This window comes from Python bivittatus, unplaced genomic scaffold (assembly GCF_059951505.1).
Source record: "Python bivittatus isolate LINGU-HERP-01145 unplaced genomic scaffold, Pbiv_v1 ctg000840_np1212, whole genome shotgun sequence".
In the NCBI taxonomy this organism is placed as follows: domain Eukaryota; kingdom Metazoa; phylum Chordata; class Lepidosauria; order Squamata; family Pythonidae; genus Python; species Python bivittatus.
The window spans coordinates 48,393,796-48,406,762 of record NW_028277113.1 but is presented as its reverse complement, the minus strand read 5'-3'; the positions used below and the strand labels follow the sequence as shown (position 1 = coordinate 48,406,762).

At 37.5% G+C, this 12,967-nt stretch overlaps 1 protein-coding gene across 2 annotated transcripts in view; it reads left to right on the top strand.

The window, feature by feature from the left end:
- The window catches only part of ARFGEF1 (ARF guanine nucleotide exchange factor 1), an 83,356-nt gene that overhangs the window by 48,118 nt on the left and 22,271 nt on the right, over positions 1-12,967 (top strand). For both annotated transcript variants that reach the window (XM_088131016.1, XM_088131015.1), the window contains exons 21-29: positions 581-739; positions 1,734-1,884; positions 3,226-3,316; positions 3,674-3,714; positions 3,827-3,996; positions 4,897-5,048; positions 6,993-7,165; positions 7,659-7,819; positions 9,349-9,479. In XM_088131016.1, the coding sequence (XP_087987142.1) occupies positions 581-739; positions 1,734-1,884; positions 3,226-3,316; positions 3,674-3,714; positions 3,827-3,996; positions 4,897-5,048; positions 6,993-7,165; positions 7,659-7,819; positions 9,349-9,479 (1,229 nt within the window). The remainder of the gene's footprint in view (positions 1-580; positions 740-1,733; positions 1,885-3,225; positions 3,317-3,673; positions 3,715-3,826; positions 3,997-4,896; positions 5,049-6,992; positions 7,166-7,658; positions 7,820-9,348; positions 9,480-12,967) is intronic.

Genomic DNA, 12,967 nt, shown 5'->3' with positions numbered 1-12,967 from the left:
GCTCTGATTTTTTAATCATACACTCTAATCCAGAAAATATACCATCTAATCCAGGAAAAAGGAAGGCATGCAGAGCACAAGGTTTTATCTTTCAGAATATTAAGTAACTTGATACCTAGGAATAGAGAAAATTGTGAATAAAAATAGGGGACTGGAGGTGATAAAACAAAAAAGAAGAGAGAATATTTATCTTGAATGAAAGGAGCTGAGATGTCAAGGTAAATGGTATAGGAAATATTTAATTTTGGCAGTGAGGAGACTTGTTAATTTAATGAGAGTAATTCAGTGAATTGCAGAGAATGACAAATAAATTATCATGGGTCAGGAGAGGACTGAAAGAGAAAGAACCAAAATAGGGAGATATGACCTAGGATTTGACAAGAGGTTATTTTAAATAAATAGACAAAATATAATGCATTTGAGTATAAATGAGCAGTCAGTTTTAGTTCACCCACTTTTCTTAATATGCTCGCTTCAGTACTCACTTTGATTTCTATGTATGCAGAACTATTACATTTAAAAATTATAACACAGAATAAATATTGATGTACTGAAACAGATTGTTTCTTTCTTCCTGTAGCTTGAGAGGGATGCTTATGTCCAAGCGCTAGCAAGATTTACTTTACTTACTGTGAGTTCTGGTATTACTGAAATGAAGCAGAAGAATATTGACACAATAAAAACACTCATTACTGTGGCTCATACTGATGGAAATTACTTGGGAAATTCTTGGCATGAGGTAAATTATCTTTTGAAATATATGTAATAATTGAAATTGCATAGTATTCAAACCTTTTTACACTCCAGTTTATTTATTGCATTATGTATGAAGAGATTAATGTAAAATATTAATAAACATCTATTGTAAAATTAAATTACATAATGAAAATGTGTAATACACAGCACCACTGTCATATGTTTGCTTAATATTGCATATTGGAGAAGAAACTCCAAAAGGAAACTGGACAATTAATTACAGGTAGTCCTTGCTTACCGACCATTCGTTCAGTGACTGTTCAGAGTTATGACAGTGCTGAAAAAGGAGACTTAAAACTGGTCCTCAAAATTCCGGGCATCATAGCACTTCTGCAGTCATACGATTGCAATCTGGGTGCTTGGCAACCGGCTTGCACTTATGATGGTTGCAGCATCCCTCTGTCATGTGATTGCCATTTGCGACCTTCCCTGCCAGCTTCCTACAAGCAAAGTCAATAAGGAAGCCGGCAAGGAAGGTCGCAGCTTGCTCTGGTAAGTTGCTCGCACCCTCCCCCACCCAACAGCAGCTACCCTGGCCCTGCTGCGCTTGCGCCACACCTCCCAGGCCACTTGCACCCACCCCCAGCCCCCAACAGCCATGCCCTGCCACACTTGCAGGCCACTCATGCACCCTCCCCCACCCAGCAACAGCCACCCCTGGCCCTGCCATACTCATGCCGCATGCCGTGCCTTACCTGCCCGCTGGCCTGCTTGCAAGCCACCTGGAACTCTCTTAATGACCCACGATCCTCACTTAACGATGGCAATGGGGAGTGCCAGGATTGCCATCACTAAGCGATGAGGTCATGGGACATCACGCTTTATGACCGCATCACTTAGTGATGGAAATTCTGGTCCCAGTTACCATTGTTAACTGAGGACTGCCTGCAGTGCTTAGGCTATAATAAAATTAATTTTAAAATATGGGCCTTTGTGGATTGTTTAGTTAATTTGTAGCATTCTTTTCTTAATTCAAGATTTTGAAATGCATCAGTCAGCTTGAACTAGCGCAATTAATAGGTACTGGAGTAAAACCACGTTACATATCTGGGACCGTGAGAGGCCGAGAAGGTTCATTTACAGGAACAAAGGATCAGGCTCCTGATGAATTTGCAAGTCTGGGACTTGGTGCGTATTGTAAATACTAACTATTGGGTGGAAGAATTACTTCAAGAACATAATACTTATCTTGTTTTTGGCATAACTATGTCAGTGAATTTTCTTGGAAAGAATAAAGAGTGGAAGAATTATGATACTTAAAAATGCATGACCTTAATAAATCTCTGAATTGTTTTATTATTGCCTTTTTATTTTAGTTCTGTACCTGTAGGGTATGTTGTTAGAATCTCCATCTCTAGGTCCTGTTTAAAAAATGGTGAAGTGGAGCCAATTCATATTTCCTTTTACTGCTTCCAAACTGACATGCCCTTTGCATGTACAGTTTAGCTTTAATCCACTTGGACAATTCAACAGCTGATACTGTTACAAAATACTGAGGAATGATTGTGCAAACAGAACATTCAGGCAGAAACTTTTGGGGGTTATGTTAGAATATCTGCATAATATGAAAAGTGTTTGGTAAAAAAATAACACACATATCTCATGAAGGAATCGTTTTTAGGCATGGATGGAATAACTGCTTTTTGTTTATTCCCCTCTGCTGTTGAAATTACATTATGTAGCTAATCCCAACCACCAAGCACATTATCAGCCCCTAACAAACTGTCCTCGGGGTCATGCTTGTCAGATTCTTATGTCTCAACCTTGAAAGAAGTGGTCAGTCATCCTTCCCTGTTGGTAGGCTGAGGATTTCCTCATCCTCCAAGCACTGAATTTCAGAGAAAACTTCAGAGGGGGGGGGGTAGGTAGGTAGGTGTTTCAGGACTGATAAGAATTGTTTATCCTACAAGTCTTCATAGCGTAGCAGGCCCCTGTATCACTGCAAGGGACAGAAGACCTTTAATTAGTCTGGGTGGTGGCTGGCATCATTCCCCTTACTCCTGACAGCCAGCTTCATTGGAGGAAAACATGGTTCCTTGATTCTGTTACTGCTAGCTCTTGTGACTAAGGGTATTGTTCACTTTGCTAGTCCAGCAGTGGAAATAGCTTTATTTGTCAGAGTGAAAAAAGCTGTATCATTGATCAGTCTACTTATTTGCCATCAGTGACTCATTCCTTCTGCTCTGCTAGTGATTAATGTATAAGTAATGATAAATTAGATGGAGATAAGTTCAATATATCCTTTTAGTCTTTATTTATAGTATTGCCAGCCAGCTGCATCCAGCAGTAAACAGACAATATGGGAGTCATATGCATCTCTAAATATATCATCTCTTTTGTAAACAGTTTTTGGGTAGCAGTCATTTTGTCAATGCCATTTTAGTAATGCTAGGAAACATACCTTTAATATTTACAGAATAACTTTTCTTTCTCATAGTCCATACTCTTTTTTTAATGATGTATTTATAGTTGGAGGAAACGTGGACTGGAAGCAGATTGCAAGTATTCAAGAATCTATTGGAGAAACTAGTTCACAGAGCGTTGTTGTTGCAGTGGACAGGTAATTTACATGGTGTCGGAACCTGTTACATAGAAAATAGCATTCTTTGTTCATTAGTACAAGTGGTAGCATAATCACTTTTTTAAAAGCATTGTAAAAAAATTAAAATGGAAGGAAAACTAAGGCATTTGGGTGGTTTCCTGTTAGATCTGTATGTTTGCATGCTTATCAGAGTGGTAAAATGAAAATATTCTTATGCCTTCTTTCATGTCTTTTTTAACCCTGTACCCATTCTCAGAGATAGAAATTGTAATCTTCCCTTCATATCTAGTAGTAGAACTCTTTTCTGTAATCTAAATTTGTATTAAAGAAAACATGTTACAAAAAAGTATTGCACAATTTTGTTTTATTTGGCAGAATATTTACAGGATCTACCAGACTAGATGGAAATGCTATTGGTAAGTATTGGTTTAGATGTGGTAGAATATAAATACTGTAATAAATTAATAAAGAATTAATTAATTAACGTTTTGAAAATAATAGTAAGTGGATTGTATTTGGATTTAACAGTGGATTTTGTCAGATGGCTTTGTGCTGTTTCTATGGATGAACTGTTGTCTGCAACTCATCCCCGGATGTTCAGCCTACAAAAGATAGTAGAGATTTCTTACTATAACATGGGACGAATAAGGCTACAGTGGTCTAGAATCTGGGAAGTTATTGGAGATCATTTCAATAAGGTATGTTAGAGTATGTTATAACTTTTATATTAGCTATTCTTATTGTTATTACCTTTTAATTAACCCTCAGACCCAACCAAATGAAGATAATCAGGAAATATAAATAATCAAAACATACTATCCTCACGGGAGTCCTTCCACACCAATAGTCCCTAAAGCCCACTGGAACAGAATGGTGTTTAATGTCCTACAAGAGCTAAGCAGAGTTGGAGGTTCCACATACCTCAGGAAAAGTATTCTATGACGTGAGCCTACCACCAAGAAAGAGGACCTCTGGAACCCATCCTTTTCAATTCATATAGGGTAGGGACCTTCAGTATACCCCTTAGTGGTATGCTGTGCCCCCAGCGGCCTCTTGGATTTTTTAGTTGTTTATTTTTCTAATGTTTGGTTTTATAACTTTTAATGGTATTTATGTTTTTTAGTGTGTTGAAAGCCGCCCAGAGTCCCCCATTGTGGGGAGATGGGCAGGGACAAATTAAATAAATAAATAAAATTTCTTCTTGGGCTGCATCTGTACAGGACAGACTATCTCCAATTGTGACAGACAACTTTATATGTTAAAACAAACACTTTCAATTGGATCTAGAAACCTACTGGCAACCAGTGCACTAAGTGTTGCATCAGTGTTACACTAAACCTCCCTGTTCCTGTTAAGAGCTGGGCTGCTGTATTGTAAACTAGAATTACTTACTGAAGGTTGTACAACAACAAAATTACGCTACTAAAAATTGTTGCTGAGAAGAAATTCTAAACATTGTGTTGTTTTAAATAATTTTGTTTTGTTTTTGTCAAAAGTATACTTAACATGTAGACTGTTTTTGTTATAGTAGGCTCTTTTCATTTTTTTTTCACAGTTAACATGGTGTATCATTATATTTTCTAATTTGGCTTTGCTAGGTTGGTTGTAATCCCAATGAAGATGTAGCTATTTTTGCCGTAGACTCCTTAAGGCAGTTATCAATGAAATTCTTAGAAAAAGGGGAACTTGCTAATTTCCGATTTCAGAAGGATTTCTTAAGACCATTTGAACACATCATGAAGAGAAACAGGTATTTAAAATCATTCTGGAATCTAAATGCATGGATTTTTTTTCCTTTTTATCATATTGTTATAAATCTTGATATATTGCTTCAATACAATTATATTTGTACAGTTTTAATTAAAATATTAACATTTTATTGTTTAGATAACATGGAGTATTGAAAATAAAAGAGAAATATTCTATTAATATTAATTACAATTTAAGATATATTAGAAGCATAAATTATTTTATTTTCTTCGTACAAAAATACAGTGGGGCAAAAAAGTATTTAGTCAGCCACCAATTGTGCAAGTTCTCCCACTTAAAAAGATGAGAGAGGCCTGTAATTTTCATCATAGGTATACCTCAACTATGAGAGACAAAATGGGGGGGGAAAATCCAGAAAATCACATTGTCTGATTTTTAAAAAATTTATTTGCAAATCATGGTGGGAAATAAGTATTTGGTCAATATCAAAAGTTCATCTCAATACTTTGTTAAATATCCTTTGTTGGCAATGACAGAGGTCAAACGTTTTCTGTAAGTCTTCACAAGGTTTTCACACACTGTTGCTGGTATTTTGGCCCATTCCTCCATGCAGATCTCCTCTAGAGCAGTGATGTTTTGGGGCTGTCGCTGGGCAACACGGACTTTCAACTCCCTCCAAAGGTTTTCCATGGGGTTGAGATCTGGAGACTGGCTAGGCCACTCCAGGACCTTGAAATGCTTCTTACGAAGCCACTCCTTCGTTGCCCTGGCGGTGTGTTTGGGATCACTGTCATGCTGAAAGACCCAGCCACATTTCATCTTCAATGCCCTTGCTGATGGAAGGAGGTGTTCACTCAAAATCTCACGATACATGACCCCATTCATTCTTTCCTTTACACGGATCAGTCATCCTGGTCCCTTTGCAGAAAAAGAGCCCCAAACCATGATGTTTCCACCCCCATGCTTCACAGTAGGTATGGTGTTCTTTGGATGCAACTCAGCATTCTCTCTCCTCCAAACACAACGAGTTGAGTTTAGACCAAAACGTTCTACTTTGGTTTCATCTGACCATATGACATTCTCCCAATCCTCTTCTGGATCATCCAAATGCTCTCTAGCAAACTTCAGACGGGCCCGGACATGTACTGGCTTAAGCAGGGGACACGTCTGGCACTGCAGGATTTGAGTCCCTGGCAGTGTAGTGTGTTACTGATGGTAGCCTTTGTTACTTTGGTCCCAGCTCTCTGCAGGTCATTCACTAGGTCCCCCCATGTGGTTCTGGGATTTTTGCTCACCGTTCTTGTGATCATTTTGACCCCACAGTGAGATCTTGCATGGAGCCCCAGATCAAGGGAGATTATCCGTGGTCTTGTATGTCTTCCATTTTCTAATTCTTGCTCCCACAGTTGATTTCTTCACACCAAGCTGCTTGCCTTTTGCAGATTCAGTCTTCCCAGCCTGGTGCAGGTCTACAATTTTGTTTCTGGTGTCCTTCAACAGCTCTTTGGCCTTGGCCATAGTAGAGTTTGGAGTGTGACTGTTTGAGGTTGTGGACAGGTGTCTTTTATACTGATAACAAGGTCAAACAGGTGCCATTACTACAGGTAACGAGTGGAGGACAGAGGAGCCTCTTAAAGAAGTAGTTACAGGTCTGTGAGAGCCAGACATCTTGCTTGTTTGTAGGTGACCAAATACTTATTTCCCACCATGATTTGCAAATAAATTCTTTAAAAATCAGACAATGTGATTTTCTGGATTTTTTCCCCCATTTTGTGTCTCATAGTTGAGGTATACCTCTGATGAAAATTACAGGCCTCTCTCATCTTTTTAAGTGGGAGAACTTGCACAATTGGTGGCTGACTAAATACTTTTTTGCCCACTGTACATTACGTTAGAAAAAAGAAACTGGTGCAGATTACATCAAAGTATTAGAATTGAGTCAATTTCAACCAATAAATGTATTGATTTGTAAAAATTGTTTTAGATCACCAACCATTCGTGACATGGTTGTCCGTTGCATAGCCCAGATGGTAAATTCCCAAGCAGCAAATATACGCTCAGGCTGGAAGAATATTTTCTCAGTTTTTCATTTGGCTGCATCTGATCAGGATGAAAGTATAGTGGAACTGGCATTTCAGACTACTGGACACATTGTCAGTGAGTACTAATATATAATTTATAGAATATTCCCAAAAGGTATAGTATTTTGTTGTGGGTCTTTTTAGCTTTAGAGCCAGTTTGGTATAGTGGTTAAGGCAGCAGGCTAGAAACAGGGAGGCCAGGAGTTCTTGTCCTGCCTTAGGCACAAAGCCAGCTGGGAGACCTTGGTCCAGTCACTCTCTCTCAGCCCTAGGAAGGAAGCAATGGCAAACCACTTCTGAAATCTTGCTGAGAAAACTGCAGGGATTTGTCCAGGCAGTCACTAAGAATCAATGCTGACTCAAAGGCACAGTAATAATAATTTTTAGCTTTAGTAGAACTTTAAAATAATATTTTTGTTATAGATATTTGATTTCTTATGTTTATCTTATATGTTATCAATGCATCATCATTTTGCTTTGTGATTATATCTTCCTTTAAAAATGAACTTTAAAAAAAAGAATTTCTCTCAAGTCAAAGGACTGATAATTACACATATTCTTTTTTTTAGCAATTGTATTTGAGAAACATTTCCCAGCAACCATAGATTCCTTCCAGGATGCAGTGAAATGCTTGTCTGAGTTTGCATGCAATGCAGCTTTTCCAGACACAAGTATGGAAGCTATTCGCCTTATTCGCCATTGTGCGAAATACGTATCAGAAAGGCCTCAGGTACAGTTTATAGGTATTTAGTAGTGGTATTTATGTATTCATGTGTCAAATGTTGATTATATTCTGTAGCGGAAACTAAATTTGAGCAGAGTGTAAGATGGCATATATGTTTGAAACTTGAACCATTGCCAAAGATATATTAAAAAAACAACAACAACTGTGATCTTTGACTTTGTGGTCCTTCCTGAAATAATAAAATCTGTTTTGAAAACTTCCATTGTGCAAATTTACACTTATCTACCCAGAATTAAAAGTTGCTTTCAAAGTGGCTTGATACCAGGTAAATGGATATAGGATTGCAGCATAATAGAAATAGATCTTAAAGATACACATTATATTTTATTGTATGTATAAAGTTTATTATTTGCTTTTCAATGATACTACAGTTCCTAACATTTTACAATCAGATTTTAGAGTAAAAACCTCTAAAAATTTCCACATCTTAAAAATAGCTAAAAACTCCTAACAGGATGGAATAATGAGTAATAAACACCACCAATAAAAGTTATAGCCACACATGTTTAACAGAACAGACATATTTTGAGCTTACAGTGTTGTTTGTGAGTGGTAACTGAACAAGAATGGAATTCTACAATTAGGGTGCTTGTAATCTAAAAAAAAGTAATTATGATATGAAATAAGCATTTTGAAATGCACTGCAACTTTTTATTGAAAGTTTGGAGAATTGAAATTTTATCTCCTGTATTTTAAAATTCTAAAAATAATACTGAGGGAATTGAGCCAATAGTGATGTAAGACTATTTAATAAAAGTGTTCTAGGTATAATACATAATAATTTTGGTAAATTTGCAGGGAGAGTTTGTTTAATGCATTAATAAGAGTGAAATACAACATTTTCTCTTAGTTAATTACTCTGGTCCACCATATTGTCTATGTTTAGAAGAAACTCCTTGTGTGTAAAGCTTGGGCCATATTGTCTATCCATGTAGAAATGCTACAGCTAAAGAGGACTTGTATCTAACATATATGATAGTATTCTGCAGTACAGGTATCATTTCTTTTGACAGAACCACCTTTTTTGTATAGTAGGTGAACATATTCCGGGCACTGTAGTCTTTTTACACAGGTGACAGTATCAGTCAAAATTCCTGACCATTGTCTTTTCCTTTCCACCTCCAATCACAATTCAGCCATGAACTTTCTTGATTAGCATCTCCTATCCAAATCAGTGTTGCGGCAAGCCAGCCCCAGTGGTTTATTCAGCAACAGACATTTCAGGCAAACCTTGTTAGATGATACTTCCACTTATAAGTCAGAAAGCACATGATTTGTAACAGATTGGGTGGAGGGATCATCAGGTATATTTACAACTAAACAATGGTTGGAAATTGCCATATCAAGCTGCTGTACACAAAAAAGTATTTAAACCCAAGCCTGATATCTAGTAGCTTTAATTATTTAATGTTACTATAAATTGATGCAGCCCAATTATTGATTTTTTTTTAGAATAGGTAATATACATTGCACCTGAGGTTTCTAATGTTATAAACTTGTCTTTGCTTTTAAAGGCTTTCAGAGAATATACTAGTGATGATATGAATGTCGCTCCAGAAGACAGGGTCTGGGTGAGAGGCTGGTTTCCAATTCTCTTTGAGCTGTCCTGTATTATCAATAGATGCAAATTAGATGTAAGAACCAGGTAACAATCCATATTTGTAATTCAACATTATGAAGAGTGTATTTTAGTTGTAAGGCTCCTGGGAAGTGATAGATGAGAGGTGTTATTGCTACATTTGTTATAACCAATCTGACGGTCAGCAGGAGACCGCATCTTGCAAAGAAACAAAATAATGGGATTGCATGCCCCATTAATAAGCATATAATAGTCCCATGTACTTGCTTTAAGGACACTTTTACCTTAGTAAATTGTTGGAATGCTATTGAATAGTGTGTGTGTGTGTGTGAGTGAGAGAGAGAGAAAGAGAGAGAGAGAGAGAGAAATGTGTGTGTGAGAAAATTGAATAATGTTGTGAATATATATGATACATGGGTGTGGCTTTCTAGCTGTTTTTATAAAAAAACCAGGCTTATCCCTAAATTTAAATCTAAACCTAAAATATGCAATAGTACTTTAAAATTAGGGTTGCTAGCAGAAAACACACTGAACAAGATAGTATCTTCAGACTGACACAAAATCTCTAGGGTGTACTTGATAATTTTCTATCTAAAAAGCTAAATTTCTGAAGCAGCATGTTCTCATGCATATGGCATATAGACAGCAATGTAAGCAACCCAGTTCAACATGAGTAGCATATTATGAAGTGAACAGTAATTGGGATTTGAGAAGTCAGCTATTAAAGCTTAACCAACCCATGATGACAACCTTGTTCTCTTTCTGATTCCTTTTGCATATAATATTGTGGAATTAAAATGTTGCCAACTCAGCAATAACCTATATATACAGTCAGGTCCAGAAATATTGGGACATCGGCACAATTCTAACATCTTTGGCACTATACCCCACCACAATGGATTTGGAATGAAACAAACACAATGTGCCTTAACTGCAGACTGTCAGCTTTAATTTGAGGGTATGTACATCCAACTCAGGTGAACGGTGTAGGAATTACAACAGTTTGCATATGTGCCTCCCACTTGTTAAGGGACCAAAAGTAATGGGACAAGTGGCTTCTCAGCTGTTCCATGGCCAGGTGTGTGATATTCCCTCAGTACCCCAATTACAATGTGCAGATAAAAGGCCCAGAGTTCATTTCAAGTGTGCTATTTGCATTTGGAATCTGTTGCTGTCAACTCTCAAGATGAGATCCAAAGAGCTGTCACTATCAGTGAAGCAAGCCATCATTAGGCTGAAGAAACAAAACAAACCGATCAGAGAGATAGCAAGAACATTAGGCGTGGCCAAAACAACTGTTTGGAACATTCTCAAAAAGAAGGAACACACCGGTGAGCTCAGCAACACCAAAAGACCCGGGAGACAACGGAAAACAACTGTGGTGGATGACCGAAGAATCCTTTCCCTGGTGAAGAAAACACCCTTCACAACAGTTGGCTAGATCAAGAACACTCTCCAGGAGGTAGGTGTATGTGTGTCAAAGTCAACAATCAAAAGAAGACTTCACCAGAGTGAATACAGAGGGTTCACCACAAGATGTAAACCATTGGTGAGCCTCAAAACCAGGAAGGCCAGATTAGAGTTTGCCAAACGACATCTAAAAAAGCCTTCACAGTTCTGGAACAACATCCTATGGACAGATGAGACCAAGATCAACTTGTACCAGAGTGATGGGAAGAGAAGAGTATGGAGAAGGAAAGGAACTGCTCATGATCCTAAGCATACCACCTCATCAGTGAAGCATGGTGGTGGTAGTGTCATGGCGTGGGCATGTATGGCTGCCAATGGAACTGGTTCCCTTGTATTTATTGATGATGTGACTGCTGACAAAAGCAGCAGGATGAATTCTGCAGTGTTTTGGGCAATATTATCTGCTCACATTCAGCCAAATGCTGCAGAACTCATTGGACGGCGCTTCACAGTACAGATGGACAATGACCCAAAGCATACTGCAAGAGCAACCAAAGAGTTTTTGAAGGGACAGAAGTGGAATGTTATGCAATGGCCAAGTCAGTCACCTGACCTGAATCCCATTGAGCATGCATTTCACTTGCGGAAGACAAAACTGAAGGGAAAATGCCCCAAGAACAAGCAGGAACTGAAGACAGTTGCAGTAGAGGCCTGGCAGAGCATCACCAGGGATGAAACCCAGCGTCTGGTGATGTCTATGCGTTCCAGGCTTCAGGCTGTGATTGACTGCAACGGATTTGCAACCAAGTATTAAAAAGGGAAAGTTTGATTTATGATTATTCTGTCCCATTACTTTTGGTCCCTTAACAAGTGGGAGGCACATATGCAAACTGTTGTAATTCCTACACTGTTCACCTGAGTTGGATGTACATACCCTCAAATTAAAGCTGACAGTCTGCAGTTAAAGCACATTGTGTTTGTTTCATTCCAAATCCATTGTGGTGGTGTACAGAGCCAAAGATGTTAGAATTGTGTCGATGTCCCAATATTTCTGGACCTACTATATATGGTGAGAGAATAGGTCCAGTTCTTAAAATTATGTGTCTGCACAGAAAATTATAGTTGACTTAGACAAATTACCTGGAGTTCGTAAGTGCCATATATAGTAATCACTTTACTAGAAGTATGGTAATTGTGACAGAAAATGCCTGAATCATTGTGTGGTTTCTATGAGTGTATGGACTACTAATGGCTTTGTGTGACTGCATGCAAGAGTCCAATATAACTAGGGACTGTTCTACTAACTTTCATTAGAGAAAGTTTCATATATCACCTGAACTTTGTATTGAATGAAGCGGCCTTGCCCACACAAAATGCTTCAGTCGGGCTTTTAAGCTTTTGGGCTTTCTTTTTTGTTGTTCCTAGGAGATTATATACAGTGGTTTATTGTAGATAAAGCAAATTCCATCAACAACTAATGTAACAAGAAGATATATTTTGCAAACCAAATAATGTTTCACTTTCCTGAGTTCCATTAAGTCTTTGGAACATCAGTTCAAAATTAGTAAATTTATAGTCCTTTGATTAAAGTTCCTCACTGTTTATTTGGATACTTCTACTTTTCCTCATAAGTTCAGACATTAATCCTTGGTCTTTTTTTAAAATACTGAGTACAGTTCAGTTGCTTTTGTACTGTTTCTTAATGTGTTTCATTCAGGATTAAAATTAGTATTAAATGTTTTAAAATGGGCTTCATTGTGGAATATAAGTAACATGGCTTTTGGAAATGAATTACTAATCTGATCTTCTAAATATATTCTAGTATAAGATACTGTTGTCCATACTTTGTACTTCCTGCCAGTTTAAAAACTTTTGGTTCTTACTTTGTATATAGTGAATGCCTTTTTCTTTTCAGTTGTTTTAAATACAGCTAATAATTCACAAAACTGATTTCTTTTGCAATCCTTCATGAGAATTTTCTGTCAGTTATCAGAAGATAATCATGTTGATAGACTTTATGACCTCGCTTTAAAGGGTTTTTTTCCAGTTTTGTCTTTTTCCTTTCTTCCCTATGTAAGGTCACTTACGCAGATAATTTAACCAGACCCTGTGTACCTTCAGTTTGTTTATTGCATCATATTTGC